The 19419-nt window shown below is 36.5% G+C and overlaps 1 protein-coding gene across 2 annotated transcripts; it reads left to right on the top strand.

The window, feature by feature from the left end:
- Positions 1–13098: 13098 nt before the first annotated feature.
- LOC110102227 (ABC transporter G family member 25) lies at positions 13099–19418 on the top strand. Of its 2 annotated transcripts, XM_020830470.2 has the most exons (3): positions 13100–14050; positions 18106–18264; positions 18373–19418. In XM_020830470.2, exons 1-3 carry the CDS (start codon positions 13150–13152, stop codon positions 19206–19208), a joined length of 1896 nt encoding a protein of 631 aa, XP_020686129.1. In that variant the 5' UTR covers positions 13100–13149; the 3' UTR covers positions 19209–19418. The 2 variants fall into 2 exon arrangements, with proteins under 2 accessions (XP_028554085.1, XP_020686129.1); XM_028698252.1 differs by having other exon boundaries at positions 13099–14050; positions 18106–19418.
- Position 19419: the final 1 nt, after the last annotated feature.

Raw genomic sequence — 19419 nt, 5'->3', positions numbered from 1 at the left:
CAATTTTTAAGTGACGTTGAAACTCTGCCCGATCTCCAAGTGACTCCGGAATTCTGTCCGATCTCCAAGTGACTCTAGTGTTTTTCTTGAATACCATCTAATGCCAGAGTTCTCCCCGTCCGCACATTGACGTCGAACTTGTACCCGACGTTAGACCTCCGCTCTTTGCCAGGTTTCTACATGATGCCTTCCCTTTAACCTCCGTCGTCAGACAACAGTCCTTCTGACCTCCGTTGCCCTTTGACTATGGTCCTTCCGACTTACGTCGTCCGCTGACTACAATCCTTCCAACCAAACAAATCCATCAACAACGATTCTTTGTATTCCCACCATGTAATATACTCTATATGATGTACGTAGAGCTAAGGTCTTCCCTCCAAGGAAGGGTCTCATTTGTAATCAACTACAAATACTAGTGGATTCATTCAAACAGGGCTAGAGTGGAGGCATTGACATAATGTAACAAATATATATTGTATAGAGCACATTACATGATTAGAGTTGGAAGAACCAAATAGCATGAGAGCTATACTTAAGAGATTATTGACTTGCTTGTTCAATCGAAAGGATCATAGTCAAGTGAAGGTGGTTGAAAGATTGTAGTTTAGCACTAGAGGTTAGAGGGATCATAGTCTAGCGACGGTGGTTGGAAAGATCATAATTGGACGATGGTGGTTAGAGAGATCATAATCGAACGATAAAGTCAGAGAGATCATAGTTGGGCGCAAGAGGTCGCCAGTACTATAATCGGGCAAACGACTGGTGATTGTGGTTTGAGGTCCAGCGACCGATAAAAGTTCTGCAAAGACAGTTGTGCAAAGGTCCAATGGTGATTGACAGTTGAAAGTCTAGGGATGATGGTCGGGTGGATAACCGGCAAAAGAGAATTGGTCGGAGAAAGTCATACGTCGGTAGATCGATGAGGGATTTGTTGGCGATGGTGCTCGAGTGGAGCTACAAGATTCTTTAGAGCTCTCTTAAATCTCAAGCCTAAGGTCGCCATCCTTTCCTTATGTAGGGAGTGTGACCGTATTTATGATTTTTTGGGAGTGGCATGCCTATAAATATGCATAAAAGATGGAACACTCCATATGAAAGTTTATATTGATTCTCTTGATCATAAAATATTCGCTCATCATTTAAGTGCCTTAATGATCTCGGATTTAGGCAATCTTAACTAGGCTCGTTGGATTCTTCTCATCAAGCCATTCAATTCAACTATGCCATATTTAGATATGATTTTGTTATGCAATTAATGTCTTGAAGTTTCTGATTATGCTTCATGTCATTGATTTAGGCGCATTCAAACCCAGATTGAATCATTTTGGTTTTCATTGGCTTCATCTCATTGAGACATTCAGTTTGACTTTAAGTTTTCTAAAATTGGAGTTTGAATTGTCCTAAGTTTAATTTTAGAAGTTTCCAATTCAGATGTGCCTATACGTAACAGCTTTCGACAAGTCCGTAAGAGTTTGTTAACTAAAATTATCGAGCAAGACAACGAAAATATCACATATTATCCAATCGTAGGTTTACTATCTTCTATAAACTTAGTTAATTTTTTACGAAATAACAAATATAATGATAGCAAAATTAATGAAATAATGACTTAAAAAGTTCCTATTTGCATGGAACAAAACTAGAATTATGACCCCACTACTTAGCCTTAATCATATATATATAGTCTAATATTTTTTGGTCCAAATAGCCCACATTAGACTGGCAATTGGTCAAAGTTTAGCGCCTCCATTTCAACATTCTAAGGAGCTAATCAATTGATATGCTATTATCTTTATTAGGGGTGTCAATATTTGACATGACTCAAAATCCGATACGAACCCGACTCAAAAAATTCCAGGTTCAGGTCAATCCGTTTGCATTACGGTTCGGATTTGGGTTCAAGTTGTCGGCTTGTTTGGAAAATCGGGTCAAGTTTGGGTTGACCCGAAAATCCAAAATCAACCAATTTTGACTATGGAACTTGACAAGGTCTAGTTCCATACTCGCGTCATCGTCGCATCATGCTAGGCTAGTGATGTCGCGTCATCGTCAGGGCATCAGGCTCAAGCCATCGCGTCTCATCAAGTCAGGCCACCGTCACGTCAGGCCATTGCATCTCCGGCTGTCTGGCATGACAACCATCTCGCCGTGAGACTCTCGCAAGACAATCATACACACTGCGGCGTCCATTCGCCGTCACACCACCCACGATCCACCCACCGCTGGCCTTGCACAGCAAGCCCTAACCCCCTAACAGACCTAAACTTGTCCAGTCACACCTCACCATGTCCCGGTCCGGTTGCACCCCACCGCTGCCGCATCCCACGGCCGTGATTCCCGCGTTCGCCAGCGATTTTTGCCCAACAACTGGTCATCCCTGTCGGGTCGGGTTGACCTTGTTTTTTGGGGACTCTGATCCGAATTTTAAAATATGACCTGTTTGAGAGACTAGGTCGGATTTGGGTCATGTTGAGCAACAACGATCACTGTTAGGTTTGACCTGAACCCGGCTCACCCGACCCTTAGAGCCGAGTTGACCCTCCTAATTTTTATTAGTCTAAAGTCTAACACTAAACAATATTTTAAACAAGCTAAGATCACAGACAAGAGGCATCTCTTACAATGATAATTGCAGACCAAAATTGTCAAATTCCTTTTATTTCTTTTGCTTTATTGAAATTTTGAATCAACTTCTTTATGCTTTGGTACTTTCCCTCTGATCACTTCTGGTTAGCCAAAGTCTTGCATGATTTTAGACGTTCATTGGCTCTTTTCTTTGCAAAAATATTCGGAAGCATCGATGTCAATAAGGCTCGGCTTAAAGCACTTTATATCCCATGGATTTGGACATGCATGAGGGCATTACTTTTTAATCTTTTTTATTTACTATTTATTTATATTTTTAGAGTAGTTTATTAAAGCTTTTATAAGATTGGTGAGATCCTTATAAGAGGCGCATGCATGGCTTTACGAACAACTGAAATGAGGAAACAAAATTATTTGATCAAGAAACATATGAATTAGGTTTCGTATGGGGCGGGTTTATTAATGTTTTCTAAAGCAATTTTTTAGTTTAAAAAAATTTAAGTTGCTTTAGAGAGCAGTAAAAATATCATCCGAAACAAATCCTTAGGCTTCATTTCAATATTTTTTTGTTGTTTTCTAAAATAGTTTTTTATAAAGCTGTCAATATTTGACACGACATAAAAACTTACTCGAACATGATTGGAAAATTTCAAGTTATGGTCAACTCATTTGTCAAACAAGTCGGGTTCAGGTTCAAGAAACTGACCCATTTCAAAAATCGGGTCGGGTTCGGGTTGACCCAAACCAAAGTGTGACCCGATATGACCCGATTTGCGAGATCCAGTTTTGATTAACGGGATTAGTGTAAAATCCAACCCTCTTGCTTTACAGCTCACCTTCCACAGTCTCGCTAAAACCACACTCGCCGTCTAGCAGACTGTCGTCCCTCGTTCACATCTTTCTCGACGTCTCATATCCTGCCGTCCTGTTATCCTGCAACACCGCCATCCCGTCGTCCCGCTTTCGACGACGTTCTTCGACAACGTTCAATCATGTCATGCGGCTTCGACACCATCCCGCATTCCTTGTCTCTCCAGCACTCCACCAGCCCAGGCTGCCGCTGCTAGCGTCTTGAAGAACCTAGCCACTGTTCCAGAGCTCCGGGAGAAGCTAATCGAGGAGACATCATGATTTGGCTCACCGGCAGTGGAGCAAACCAAGTGGAGAATAAGCTGACATTCATTTTGGCGGATTGTGTCAGGTTGACCTAAAGCCGAAACGGGTTCTATTCGGGTCTAAAAAACTGTCTCATTTTCAAAAACGAGTGGGGTTCAGGTCAATTCGAATAATGTTGGGTCAATTCCGAGCTGGAACCGAACCCGACCCGGGACTCGATTTTGACAGCCCTTATTTTCTAGTATAAAATTTTCTTGAATTAAAAATTTTTTGTGCTAAAAAGTCGATTTAGAAATAAGTAAGAAAATTGTACCCAAAAAAAACCTTAATCAAGATTTTAAGAGAATGCCAATGATATAGATTAATGATCTCAGTTTTAAGGTTGCATATCTATGGAGAAGAAAATATCTAATAATTATCATAATTTTATGAGCTTCACAAAGCAAGAAAAAGTTTTTAAATGGTTCACAATGCATTATATTATCTCATGGTGCGATACAACTGTCTCAAGACAAGATTTTTTTTATCTTTTAATAAAAAAAAATTAAAATTTTCTCTTGGAATAGCATTTGCAAGTATGAGAATTTTGATCAAGGGGACATTGTCTCTATCCTTCTTAATTGGTGGTGCCTCATGAAGGAAAAAAAATGGTTTGAAAATTCAAAAGGTGGAAGTTAATGCTTTAATCATGGAAGATGATCCACAAAAGAGATATGTAGTAATGAAGCATTATTGAAAGGTAATTTCAAATTTTAAAACTAAAGAGAATAGGAGTGGCCCCATGAAGGAATTTATTATATTCTATATTATTATAATTTTCATGTGATAGCTATAAATATGTAATAGTATTATAAGATAATATTATTTATTTCTTATTTTAATCATGAATAAAGTAAGAAATTTTCTTTTCTTGGTATTTTTTTTTTTAGTTTAAAATTTAAAATTATATTCAAGAATACTTTATTGGTATAACTCCTTAATTTAACTCTTGCTTTAAGAGAGAGAGGATTGATTAACTTAATATTTGAAATTATCATCATTATTGCTTCATTGTTATAACTCCTTAATTTAAACATTACTTTAAGTAAGGCAGTGTTGTTTTATTTGTGCTATACTATTAAAAGAAATTACAATTTGAGTTACCTGATCGAAAATTTTATTAAGATCATTTACATCATCATCAAATGGTGTCTTAACTTAAAATTTCCTAAGAAGTTCATTAAAACTTCAATCATACCTATTTGGTGGTTCCCTATGCCCACATTTATGTAAAAGGATGGGCACCTGTTGGATATATTCTATAGGGTTTGGGTGATGTTCATCATCTTTTGAATCACGATTGATTGGTTGTGTAGGTGCAAGGAGTGGAGTGAAATATTTAGGGGCTAGATTTTTTATTTGTGCAATCAAAATAACCATTTTGTTATTTAGTATTTTAATCTAATCCCTACCATCATGAAATTGGGTTCTAGCATCCTCCATAAATTCTTAACGCCTTCAATTATTTTTATGGACCCGATTACTAATTTCTTCTACCATATTGGTTATACCCTCAACGTGATCCAAGGAGACTAATTTTGGTGGTATCATCATTGCATATTGGTTATAGCCTTCTTTAGAATTAACTTTTTTGGTATTCATGCAATGATTATCCTATGAAAAGTCCTATGACATGTATGTGTTTATGAATTTTTAAGAATTTTTCATTGATTTTTGGATAAGAAAATAGCATAAATATTTCATAAAGGGTATTTCTTGTAATAAACCACAAGCTAATCTAAAGTAATGTATAGTTGGCTCTTATGCATTGATTTGCACTCTATACTAATTTATATGTGTAGCTCTTCCTCACAAAGGAATTCACTCAAAATATGGTTTAATTGTAAATTCTCATATAGGTAATAGGATAGGCTTTATGGTGGAAGCAACTAGTTGAAGTTAAATAAATAATATCATAATCTTTCCATAAATTTAAATTAATGACTAATTTTGTACCTGATTTTATTATATCACAATAAAAGAAGATTCACTAAGTCTAAGTTAGATATTACCTCTTGTAGATGATAGATCTACTAAGTAAAAACATGAATTGTTAAAGACTCAAAAGATTCAAATTTTCCTTGTACTAAAATTAATGAAGCCCAAGCTTTGGCATTAATACTAAAGTTGATGCATCCTTGGGATGAGTGATCTAAGGATTTCATTTGCTCATGTCCAACCCTAAAGCTCTCATTGGGTGACTTAGATCAGGGTTTTCTATGGCAAAAAATACATGGAATAGAACAACTTGGAAAAGTTATAATAATATATTTGTATGTTTTTTTAATGTTTGGTGATATTCCAAAGGTTTAGAAGCTAAAGGATGGAGGAGATCTACGATTAAGTCAAGGTGTTGTATGATTAATATAAAAATATTAGATTGTTGGAAGGGCCTAAGGGTATATGAAGGGATTGGAAAGGCTTAAAATTTTTTAAACAATATGTGTAGGTTATAACTATAATATATGGTGGAGATTCAAGGTCTTTTAAGGGTTATAGAGGAGAAGGACAAAATATAGGCAAGAGGAATCCAAGAGTGGTTGACAACAACAAGAGAGCTTTTGAAAATTTTTTGTAGTATTAGAGCTTGTGAAAATGCTTTGGGCTGATGGTAAGAAGGTGGACAAATATGATATGTAAGATTGAGAGGAAAATTAATAATTATAATAATGAGATATATGTCTTCACTTAATTAGAATTCGAAAGATGAGATAATTAACCATCAAGTTCTCAATCCTAAAGATTTCACTCTTATTTTGTCAAAACACAAATTTTTTTTTTCTTTGATTTAGAAATAATTAAGCTATTACATCAAGTTATAAGGTTCAAAACTCAAAGAAAAAAAAGCGAAGAAGAAAAATTAAAGCTAGGGAAGTAGATAAGAAAGTGGAGTAAAGCAACTTCAAGATTCTCTGCCCACATGATAAGGCTAACCACTCGCATTCCAAAAACACTTTATTACTAATTTAAGAACATGACAAATGTAATTAGGAACCTTTCACATGGAGGAAAGTTTTGAAAGCCTAAATTTTATAATTTTGAATATAAAATTTAGAACTTTAATAATTATTATAATTTTATTTACTTTCATATCAAAACTTTTTTAATCATGCATGATTAATAATGCTCTATTGGCCATTATCTTTGATCTTGATCTTATGATGGTTGATGTTAACCCTTGATCTTATATTACATTTTATTATTTTTAACTAATGTGGGGGACATGTAATCTGCTTATGATTAAGTTTATTTATGGCCATCACGACAGTATCATAAGGGTTTGAATTTGTCAAATTGTCCACGTTGGTCTAAGTGACAAGGATGAGTTTTTTGTGGTATAAGTATTAAAAGTTGGTATTACTTTCCCTAATTAAAATTTTTAAGGCTTTGGCCCCTACTCCATCATAGATGGTCGAGACCACCCCAATAATGTGGATTATCTTGGTGGGTCATGGATTGTGACATAGTTATTACATTAGTTTATCCTAAATCTCTTCTGAGATAGACTAGGATAAAATATTTTTGCTTCCTGCACCTAATGATCATATCTTCAATAAAATTTTAGGGATGATGAAAATCCTTCACATTATGCTAAGGATGCTTATGTGGAATTGGGTATGAGATTCTTCAATCATCAACATTTACTAATGAAAATGATTTTTGAATGTCATTCCCTTAACTATTTTTTTCCATCCACAATCATAGGGGAGAAGTTTTAGATATTGATGAAATATGGGAATAACTTATTTCTCCTTGTTGGTATGAAGTTTCTTTCAATATGATATCTCATTTGGGGGCACTAATACAATAGTTAGGGCTTGTCTAAGTGCATGACATCAATCCACACTTCTCACACCTTAGAAGATGTTGAATATAATTTGATTTGTATGCGACACTCAAAATTTTGGTTTCGTTTGAGACGACTTTTTTATTGCTTCTTAAAACAGAGTTTTAAATTTTTGTACTAAACTCTGTTTTAGAAAGCAAGTAAAAAGTTATCCCAAATGAAGTCTTAGGCTTCGTTTGGGACGGCTTTTTTACTAATTTTTAAAACGATGTTTTAGTACAAATTTTTTTATTTTTGTACTATATGAAAGTCAAATTATAAGCACCCATATAAACCACTACATAAAATAATTAATAAAGAACATTCATAAAAGAAAGAGAACATTAATTTCATCAAGATTGATCGAATTTGAGGCGAGCTGCTATAGTTGAGCCTCCAAAAATTCTGGTTTTTATTGGCCTTCGAGGCCATGTAAAAAGTACCCATAATCTTCAATGCTTAGGTGGGGTGGTTGTCTTCATGCAGAAATATCGAACTCCATAATTAGAAAGCAACCTCTGTTATGCTAATTCATCATAGCCAATCGGTTCAAATCAAAGTTGACGAAGTGATAATTCAGTCGACAGCCACAAATTTCAACCCCCAACCACCAGTCTCAATTATAATGCCATTCTTTTTTCTTTTTTTTAATTAGTATAACAACAACAATAAAACATCAAGCTAGGAGTGCAAACGAGTCTAATCGAGTTCGAATCAGACCTAATTCGAGCTTGACTCGTGAGTCAAATCCCAAGATCGAACTCGAGTCGAGCTCAAAAGGCAAGTTCTAGTCCAACTCGATCCACTAAAAGTGAGCTCGTCGAGCAGCTCAATTCTGTGGCTCCAGAGCACATATAACAATTCATGGAAGCAGTTCACATGCGCAGTGGCCAGCTTGCCTTCCAAGGTTCTCACGCGCTTCACCAGCAATCCTACCATAGTTCGCTAGTTTGTATGTGCTTCCCCTATTCGCCTTCCTCTCTTCGCCGGTTCGCCTTCCTCCTTCTAAACCAATTCGAAAGTAATCGAGCCAAGTATCATGTAGATTGAACTCGATCTCAATAATCCAACGAGCTCGAAATTTTGCTCTAGCTTAAGCTCAAAACTCGATAAGCTCAACTTGCAAACTCAAACTGGCTCACAAATTGACTTGACTCATTTGCACCCCTACATCCAGCCTTTATCCCACAACGTGCGATCGGCTACATGAATCTTTTTTTTCTTCATTCTGTCATGTTAAAAATCAAATTGTCATTTAAAACTAATAAATAAAGCCATTTTTAATATTTTCTAACCAAGCCTTTTTAGGTTTACCTCTACCTTTTTTAACATAAGCTAAATCTAATACATCCACTGTTCAAATCGAGTCATCGAATGACCTTCATTTTATGTGACCAAACCATCTAAGATGTCTCTCTCTAATCATCTAAAAAATTTCTAAATGAAATTCTAGCCATTATATCCAAAGACACATCAACGTTTAAGAGATTAGCTTCTTTTTACTTAAGGAATTTCACATCACCAAACATTGAAACTTTTCCTCACCTAAAGCAAGCACCTATTGACAATGTAAACACCAATTTTCGACCAGTGCTAATGCCTGATATTTGTTAGACACAAATATCTAATACCCATCTTCCTAATTTTTTTCCCCTCTTCAATAAGGATAATGAATGAGCATACTATTGATCATTACTAGAAAACCAACTTTCATATTTGATAATTACCTAACACTTAATAATGTAATATGTTGGTTAGACATCAAATTTTGAAGCTACCTTCTTCTTCATCAAGTTTCCCTCCTATACAAACAACAAATGGTAGAACACTGACCACCTATTGATGTTTGACAATGATTGACACCTAATATACATCAAATACAAACATTTAACTTTGTTGTTTTTCCATTTCTAGTGTATTTTCTCACTTCTTTCTATATTTTTATTTAAAGGTCTTGCAAAACCTTATATTTTTTTTTAATACCAAAATCTTCTTAAGCTTGCTTTTCTTTGCAGTAGCTTGTGGATCTTATAACTATGTACCCAATTTTTCTAAATCTTTTGTTTTGGCTGCTTGGGTTGGACAATTTGTGAGAGCAGAGCAGTTAAAACAATGAGAAATGAAGATGCTAAAACCTCATGGATCATCTTCTATTAGGTCTGCTTATAAAGGCTTCGTTTGAGACGGTTTTCTTTCTACTTCTTAAAGCAGCTTTTTAGTGCAAAAATTCTAATTCTTGTACTAAAAAGCTGCTTTAATAAGCAATAAGAAAACCGTCCCAAACAAAACCAAAGTCTGCTGGTTGTGACAATGTGATTCTTGGTTTTGTTGGTTAGAAGGAACTATTGATCCTCTTGTTTTCTCTGTAATTTCTATGAAGGTATCCTATCAATGCAATTCATATCAGAGGTAAGTAGTTTTTAATAGTTCTCAAGTTCTATGCTTAATACAATGTTAGAAGATCCCTAATGCATTTATGTACACTAACACCCTCTCTCTCTCTATCTTTTTTCTCTCTTTGTATCTATCTATCTATATATGTAATGGAAAAAGTGGTAAGTTTCTTACTTGCAAACTAAATTGTGCAGAATCTCCTTATTAATTGCTTAAAAGTTCAGTTGTCTCGATCTCGATTCTATTTTTTATGTTTGTTGATGCATCTCGCAATCTCTCGCTATGAAAATGGAAAAATGAAATTGCATTGAAGGGGTATAGTACTTTTTTTCTTTCTTATGGAAATCCTTTTCACCATGAGATACAAGTAAGAAGTCCTAAATATATGACAGTTGCAAAGATCTGTATCATAAATCAAACTTATAATAGTGTGTTGTGCTTATTTCTTCTTTGAAACTGAATGGCTTGGAGTTTCTTGCAGCAGCTCCTGCCTACAGCAAAATTATTTATAAAAAAAAGCCTAGGAAAATAGTGGGGTTTTAATCACCACTATTTTGGAGCTTGAATTAGTGGCGGTTTTAACCGCTAGTATTCTTATTATAGTGACGATTTTAACTGCCGTGAAATCTACTGCTGTGTATCCTGCCTGTTTTAAAAGCTACATATATTGGACCCGACCCAAAAATTTCGGGTTTGGGTTGACCCGAACCCGAAACGGGTCGGGTTCAATAATTCGACCCGTTTCAAAAATCGGGTCGGGTTCGAGTTGACCTTTCAACCCGAAAATGAACCGTTTTTTACCCGGGAACCCGAGATTGACCTATTTTTTACCCGAAAAGCAGAGTTTGACCCGTTTTTGGACCTGAAAACTAGCAGTTTTTTGTCCGAATTGGGTCATTCGGGTCGGGTCGGGTTGACCCAGATCCGAAGCAGGTCGGGTTCGGGTTGACCCGAATAGTACCGAGTCAGTTTTGGGTTCGACCCGAACCCATCCTGTGACCCGAAATTGACACCCCTACCGTTGTGCATTGCCTTTGCGGTGGAAATAAAATACAACGAATATGCAGTGGTTTTGAAATCGCTACATACTATTTTTGTGACGGTTAAAATAGCCACGAGAGCCTATTTTAAATGCTGCCAAAGGCATTTTTTCCTATAATGCCTATGACTATACAATCCTAACAATAATGTACATTCTATACAAAAGTATAATGACAATATGGTATTGCACAATCTATATCATATTATAAGATTCATAATATGGTATGATTGACCATATATAATAAGGCATGCAAAGATATCGACAGAACTTAATTAAATTCAATAATCTGAATATTATCAGGTCTAAAAATAATATAAATAACTCCATCTATTTATGTAATATAAATAATATTAAAGTAATTTTTTATATGAATATAAATAAAAAATATTGTAAAATAGTAAAGTAATTTTTTATATGAATATAAATAAAAAATATTGTAATATATTTTAATTTCTTATGTTCATCTCTTACTGTCATGTTACGTAAATATTATCTTAAATATTTTTATAATGAAAGTCAAAGATAATGACTAAAACTAATGATTTTTTCTCCCTGACCAAATAATCAGAGAAAAAAAGGTTGAAAAAGAAAGCTTAAAGAGAGAAGGTATGAGATTTTACAATAAAGCTAGAAATTATAATACAATTGGTATGTCATCAAAAAATTTATCTTGACGGCCATGAATCTCAAAGCAAAATTAAGTTAAAAATTTCTAAAATTAAATCTAGACCCGTAAGAATTCTGATTTCAGCAAACTTACAGTTAAACTGAACGTCTCAGAAAAACGAACCCAACGACACCAAATTTGACTCAATCCGATCCCAAATGGATCCAAATCGATAGTCTGAAGCGCATTTGAAAAGTTCAAATTAACCATAAATTGGATGACCAAATGATTTCCAAACATGATGTGTTTACAGTCATATTGAGTGGCTCGACGAAAAAAATCCCAACAAGCCCAAGATCACTAAATTATGATATCATTAAGACATTCAAATGCCCAATAAACAATCCATGATTAAGGGAATCAACATCAGCCGTTCATTCAAACAACTCATAATTTACCCATAATCTCCCTCCTATTTGCTGGTCATATCACTCTCAGAAATCTATAAATAAACCCCTCATTTTTCATGGAAAGGGACCCAAGCAAGTAAGAGAATGAAGAGAATGAAAAGAGCTCTCTTGTCACTAGACTCCTCCTCGACCAACGCTGGACTTCCACCTGGCCACCGACTATTGCCGGACTTATGCACAGCCCCGACTAACATCGAACTTCCGCCTAGCTGTCAACTGATGTCAGATCGACTTCTGATTGACTGTCAACCAACATCAAATTTCTGCCCGACCACTGATTGACGTCGAAATTCCGTCCGACCGTCAATTGACGCCAGATTTTTTTCCTGACCAACAAATGTCATTAGACTTATATTAGATCTCCGTTCGACACTAAATTTTCAATCCGATAGTTGACTATTGTAATATGATCGTCCTCAGTTTCAAGAATAAATCAAACATTTGTAATATATTCAAACACTAGTTGAATCATTTCAAATGATCGCGGCCCCATGGTTTCTCCCTTTTTCAGGGTTTTCCACGTAAAAACTATGCTATTTTTTTTTCCTTTATTTGGGTGCTGGATATGTGTACAATGCTAAGAAAAGAAAATCTAACTCTATTACCGCAAATATTCTAGCTTGCAACAAATAAATGATTTCTTCCTAGGCCAAATAATTTTTTAAAAAATTAATATTAGATAAATATATGTACTAAATAATTACTTATACTTTATTTTTATGTTATGATTATAAGTTATTTTTGATAAAAAAAAAAGGGTTCGAACTTCGAAGCCAATCTGAATACGACGTCAACAAAATCTGACCCAAATTTGATCTATATACTAAACAAGTTAGTCTGAACCTGAATTTTTAGGTTCGGTTTCGGGTCGGATCGGACACTCTACTTACTTACTGCAGGTTCCGCTGTTCTTTTCAGTCCACAATCTTTCTCTCTCTTTATTATTATTATTATTATTATTATTTTAAAATCTCTCTCTCTTCTTCTTCTTCTTCTTTAAATAGCCTCTCAAAATCCATTCGTCTCGTACCCACACTCCACCCTCCCTCTTCCAAAGAACTAAGCAAAAATGTCCAGTAAAGAATTACCACTCAAGCCCCAAACCCCAACCCCGGGCCTCCTTCTCTCCCCTCTCTCCACTCCCATCTCTCTCCAGTTCATCGACCTCTCCTACCGGGTAAAGCTAACCGGAAAGAACACTTGCGGAGGCCTCGCCAGAGGAACCCCACAAATGCCAGAGGAGAGAACAATCCTCGACGGAATCACCGGTCAGGTCGCTTCCGGTCAGCTTCTTGCCGTCCTGGGCCCCTCTGGCAGCGGAAAATCTACTCTTCTAACCATCCTCGCGGGCCGTCTTCCTGGCCGCCACGGCGGCTCCGTCCTCGCCAACGGCCGTCCCGCCTCCCGCTCTATCTTTCGGCGAATCGGTTTCGTTCCACAAGACGACGTCCTCTATCCCCATCTCACCGTCCGCGAAACTCTCACCTATTGCGCGATGCTACGGCTTCCACGATCGGGAGAAACTGAACGAAGGGATAGGGTTAGGGCATCCGTGGAAGCGGTCATTGGGGAGCTAGGGTTGACTGATTGCACGGAGACGGCGATAGGGGGAGCGTTCGTTAGGGGTGTTTCTGGCGGCGAGAGGAAGAGGGTTTCTATTGGGCACGAGATGCTGTTGAACCCAAGTGTTGTGGTGGTTGATGAACCGACATCGGGCCTTGATGCGACAGCGGCGGGGAGGATGGTGGAGCTACTGGTAGGGATGGCGAGGAAGGGGAGGGCCGTGGTGGCGTCCGTGCACCAGCCATCGAGTCGTGCATACCAGATGTTCGACGCTTTGCTTCTCTTGGCGGAGGGGAGGTGTTTGTATTTTGGGAGGGCTCGCGATGCTGTAGAGTACTTCGGTTCGATAGGATTTGCGCCGGCGATGCACGTTAATCCGGCGGACTTCATGCTTGATCTTGCCAACGGTGAGTCGCTACTCGCTACACTCGCTTCTTTTTTCTTGGATTTTTTCGATTCCTTATTAAACTTCTTTTTTATCGCCGTTTTGTCTAAAAATATCTTTTGATTTTTTTTTTTTGTTTTATTAATATATTCTATATAAAATTCAGAATAAGGTTGAAATCAATATAATTTAAGGTATTATATATAACTTTAATTTAATAATAATTCAATTATTTAATTTTTTTTTGGGACATTTAGATCATTTAAGACAAATTCACACACACAACGCATATACATAGACTCGAATCTTGAACCTCTTAGTTGGAAGTCTAAGCTCTCAACCAATAGGCCAAAGAGAGTTGTGTTCAATTATTTAATTTTGTTTTATGTATTTTGTACCTTGGTACTTTTTTCTTGCAAAACAATCAGATGAGAAATTATTATTCATTTTATTTTCTTCTCATTATTTTCTGCAATCCGTTTTTTGGGGACCGTATTATTTTCTGAAGAAAATCTGCGGAAAGCGGAAGAGAATTACTGTACGGTTGATGTACAGGACGCCCTGCACCAATCGTGCAGTGACAGATGAGGGCTTGCCAAATACCCGTTTTACCCTTCTAAACGGATGATTACCAAAACTCCAATACAAGCAGGTGTTGCGGACATGCATATAAAAAAAATAACTTTATATATATTATAAATTACATAATAAATTATTTTTGAATTAAATATATGAGCTATTTATTATAACAAAAGTGTTTTTAATTATTTTTGTTGCTGATATATATATATATATATATGCAAGACTTTCATTTAAGTTGGCATCTAAGCATCATTTAATCATCCATATTCTTTCACTTATTTGATGAATAATTATAATAATATGAAACAGATGAAATTTGTTGCATAATTTTATAATGAAATTAAAAGATTGCGAGGGAAAAGGAGCTCAACTCGGGTGTAGGTACAGATGTTAGCTAGGGCTGTACAGGTTCGATTAAATTTTAAATTGATCATAATTTCGAATTAAATTGACTTGAATTGATACTAAAAAATCAAATTTAAATTGAATCAAATCATTTAGTTTGGTTTTGGTTTTATTTCTGATAACACATAAAAAAACACATTTAAGGATTAAATTGATCACTTGGTTTGATTTAAAATGATGGTTTTGATTTAAGATATCTTAAAGATTGCAAAATATGTCTAATGGGTAATAAATTCAAGAGCAAATCGTAATTTTTATTAGATAAAATATTTTGCTTCACTTAAGTACTTCATTTTGATTCATTTTTATCTATTTTTTTAAATCAAATGTATTCAAGACATTCAATTCAATTTTATTATTTGTTTATGTGATTTTTCCCCTCTTATATTATTCTTATTTATTTACAAAATAAAATAATATTTCTACACAACTTTTATGTTGAATTGGAAATTATTCATGAATGACATCCGAACTTACTAGCAAGTAATTTTGAAGTAAAAGCTGAGGCGGCCGAGTGGGGTTTAGCCGTTTAGGTAAGTATGAAGTGTGAGAATATTGCGAGTCAAATGAGAAAAAAGAAATGGAACAAAAAAAAAATCTTAAGTATCAAAGTACTAAAGAGATTCAAAAAGTGCTAAAAGATCTTGAGTATGCCTCTTCAACTTTTATGATTCTAAGGGTTATAACAAATTACACTCTAGGAATTAAACAATAGTATAAGATATAATAAATGATGTGCTCATTACAGGCTGTCATGGACAAGTGGCCTAGCCAATTGTCCTCCATGTAGATATCTGCAATGTGACTCTTGGTCTTATGGCAGTTCCTTCTAGTCAATCTTCATGAGTGAGTGTAGAGTGTGAGTCCTCAATTCTCCATGTTGTCGGCGATTCTATAGATTCAAACTCTCTGAATATGATTGTGAGTTTATTTTAGGCAAGATTTTGACCTTTAAAAGCAAAGGGGAGAGTTTCCTTTGTGGGATAAAGGATGCAAGTGAAGGACTGTCCAAATGTGAGAGAATATAACTTCAGCTTTTAAGATGTGTGGGTTTCCTATAGCCGATAGCCGATATAGCTAAGATGATGATGTTGGTAGTTGTCGAGTGGCTCTGGTAGTGGAGAGTGTCCATAGATGTATGGCTCTTATTGGATGTGACTCTTGGTCTTAGGGCAACTCCTTTGAGTGAATCTTCATGGGCAAGTGTAAAAGGTGATGAGTCCTTGGGTCTCCATGTTGTAGGAGATTCTATGGATGTGAATTCTCTGAATATGTCTTAGTATTCCTTAGGGGATTTGTTAAGTGTTACGATTCTTCGGTGTGAACAATTTAGTTGAGTATTCCATTGGTGGCCTTGTTGTGAGAGTGAACATTTTTCTACAATATGGTGCTGACTAACTTGTTGGTTGACTTTTTTCCCTCATGGCAAGTGCTCCTCTTGAAAGATACAACTGTTCGTGTCGGGTTACCTTTGAAGGCCTACTAGATACTTGTGCATTGCCTCTATGGGTATATAAGAGCATACATTTAGTTCCCTAATTCATTTGATCCTTTAAACATGAGTTACCAAAAGGACAAGTGAATTAAAATCAAGTATATAATGCTATCGCCAAACTATAAAAAGTGAGAGCAAGGAAAAATTATTGCTTTGTATTTTTTGTAGCATTGACTATCATATAGATTCCTCATTATAACCTTGATTTGACCTAGCGCGCTATCATTACCTATAAATCATAACTTGAGGGGTGCGATGTTGCTACATTATATTCTTCTTCCGTTGATTATTTTGACTAACTCACTTGGAATAGATGATTTTGACCCTGCTAAGTTGGGTGAGTCAAACCTTAAGATCATAAAGAAGGTTGTCATGTGCAAACACAAACATGAAAAATATGAGGTGAAGATGCCATCTTCTCCCACGATTAAGAAAGATATGGTGGCCGTAGAAGCAAGTGGGTTTGTTGGCCCAATGGAGAATGAACTAGTGTCGCTTGTGCCCAAGGAAGCGATTAAAGCTTCGCCAATTTGAGGGAGCCATGGGAAAGTAGTTATCTCTATTCCAATGTCCCTTTGACTGTAAGGTAAGTGAGATGACCCCACCATTGAGCAAACTGCCAATGGTACGGCTACTAAAATGGTGCTTCTGTTGAGATTGTGTCTACTTCTGTAGTGGTCGAGTCTAGTATGGGTTGAGATGAAGGTAAGGAGAAGTACTTTCAAAATCATGAGTGAGTTATGTTTGAGGGTAGAGCATTGTCATCTACTAGCGAGCCAAGGGTTTACTTAGCTTCGAGCGACTTGTTGGGACTCTCGTTGAGTAAGTTTGAGGCCCCGGCTTTGACTCGATGGGCACCCAACTTGTGTGCAAGGATGACCGTTCTGCAGAACATTTTCATGGCAATTCTCTTAATTTTTTTAGATAAGGAGATTTTGATTATCGATCATTCATTGTTTACCACAGTAGAGGCTCCCTTAGCAGCAAGTAGAACAGAGCATCGAGCTCCATCTCCAAAGGAGGTTGAAGCTGTGATGGGGGTTCTCAAACTCAAAAAGTGATTTGCGTGCAATTTTAAAGAATAATAAAATATTATATTCATATTGGATGATGGATAAAATTTAAATGGAAAATAAGAAAGAGAAAAACAATACTTACTAGTATGTGGGATTGTTATGGAATCTCTAACTAGAAAAAGAAAAGGTTGGGGGCTTTAATATCAATTGGTTCCTAAAATATTTATTTAATAAAAATATGAAATACCCAATACATCTAAGATCAGTAGTAAAAATTTTAAGATATATGATTGAAATTTTTTGGACAAATTTAATGCGTAACTTATGCTGAATAATTGTATGATTATATAATATTAATGACATGTGGCATATAATAAGGCCGGCCAAATTCTTTTTCCATCCAAATAAGAAAAATAAATTTGCAAAGCTTGATGGTAACCATTTCCAAAATTTGCCAACCTTCGACAATACTAATTGATTTCTTGTTAAAATTCCTATGTGTTCAACTTAAGAATTGCTGATCAAATTAATTGACAATGGGGATCTTCATAGTTGAATAATTTTGAGTGTTTGATGCAGGAGTCGCTAAGATGGATTGCCATGGAGATGTAGAGGAGAAGATCAGTGTTAAGCAATCTCTCATCTCCTCCTACGACAGAATGTTAGCTCCTCGGGTAAAGGCCTCCATCAATGCTTCCATCACCGCATCCATCGCATATGCTAAAGCCACTACAATAGGTAATGATTTCTCATGTGCTCAGTATCTTTCAAAGTTTGAAGAAAGAAAGAAAGGGGCCATATTATATATAGCTGGGACCGATGTATCTTTTTATGTCCACCAACCAGGAAGTGAAAGATCCATTAATCAAAAAGAAGCAAAAGACTTCACCAGAATCAGTTGGTTCAGCCAATTCTCCATCCTCCTATGTCGCAGCCTCAAGGAGCGCCGGCACGAGACCTTCAATTCTCTTCGCATTCTCCAAGTCATTGCAGCTGCATTCCTTGCAGGCTCCATGTGGTGGCACTCAAGCATCAAAAATGTCAGGGACCGGCTTGGCCTGCTCTTCTTCATCTCCATATTCTGGGGTGTCTTTGCATCCTTCAATGCGGTCTTCACCTTCCCCCAAGAACAGGCAATCTTCATCAAGGAGCGTGCATCTGGAATGTACTCTCTCTCCTCCTACTTCGTAGCCCGAATGGTCGGCGATCTCCCAATGGAGCTCATCCTCCCAGCCATATTTTCCATCATCATCTACTGGATGGCGAGGCTTCGACCCGAGCTTGACGCTTTCTTGCTCACACTGCTTGTGCTTCTCTTCTATGTGCTCGTGGCGCAAGGACTTGGTCTAGCTATGGGAGCTGCAATCATGGATGGGAAACAGGCATCCACTCTGGTCACCATTACAATGCTTTCTTTCCTGCTAACTGGAGGTTTTTACGTACAGGATGTACCAAATTGCATGGCATGGCTCAAGTACACATCCTTTACTTTCTATTGCTTTAGATTACTCATTGGTGTTCAATATAGAGATGAGATGAGTTCTTACTTGGGAACGTCTGGCGTCAGGGAAATTGAAATAGAGGGTCAGGTCAGCATTGCGGTAAGCATTGTAGCCTTAGGGGCCATGTTTGTTGCTTATAGACTTCTGGCATATGCAGCACTTAGAAGGATCATAGTATAAATAGGAAGCTTCAACAGCTAGAGCCGAAGTTACTGAAGGCCTATATTCTTTTTTTTTTTTTTTCCTGCTGGAGAATAGCATGAAATGGCAGAGAATCTCAATTAAGAGCAAGTGTACAGTAGCTATGGAAAGACGTGTTAGAGAATCTAACATATAGGAATAATTGTCATGAAGCATTGATCGATGCATCTGTTGAGCCAATGCTAGAAAG

This window comes from Dendrobium catenatum, unplaced genomic scaffold (genome assembly GCF_001605985.2).
Source record: "Dendrobium catenatum unplaced genomic scaffold, ASM160598v2 fragScaff_scaffold_1059, whole genome shotgun sequence".
Taxonomy (NCBI): Eukaryota; Viridiplantae; Streptophyta; class Magnoliopsida; order Asparagales; family Orchidaceae; genus Dendrobium; species Dendrobium catenatum.
This window is presented reverse-complemented; position numbering and strand designations above follow the sequence as displayed.

Bases quoted from the DNA above. Each gene is read 5' to 3' on its own strand.
- LOC110102227 (XM_028698252.1), top strand. From the start codon at position 13,150: ATGTCCAGTAAAGAATTACCACTCAAGCCCCAAACCCCAACCCCGGGC. The intron at 14,051-18,105 runs GTGAGTCGCTAC...TGTTTGATGCAG, and splicing joins CATGCTTGATCTTGCCAACG to GAGTCGCTAAGATGGATTGC.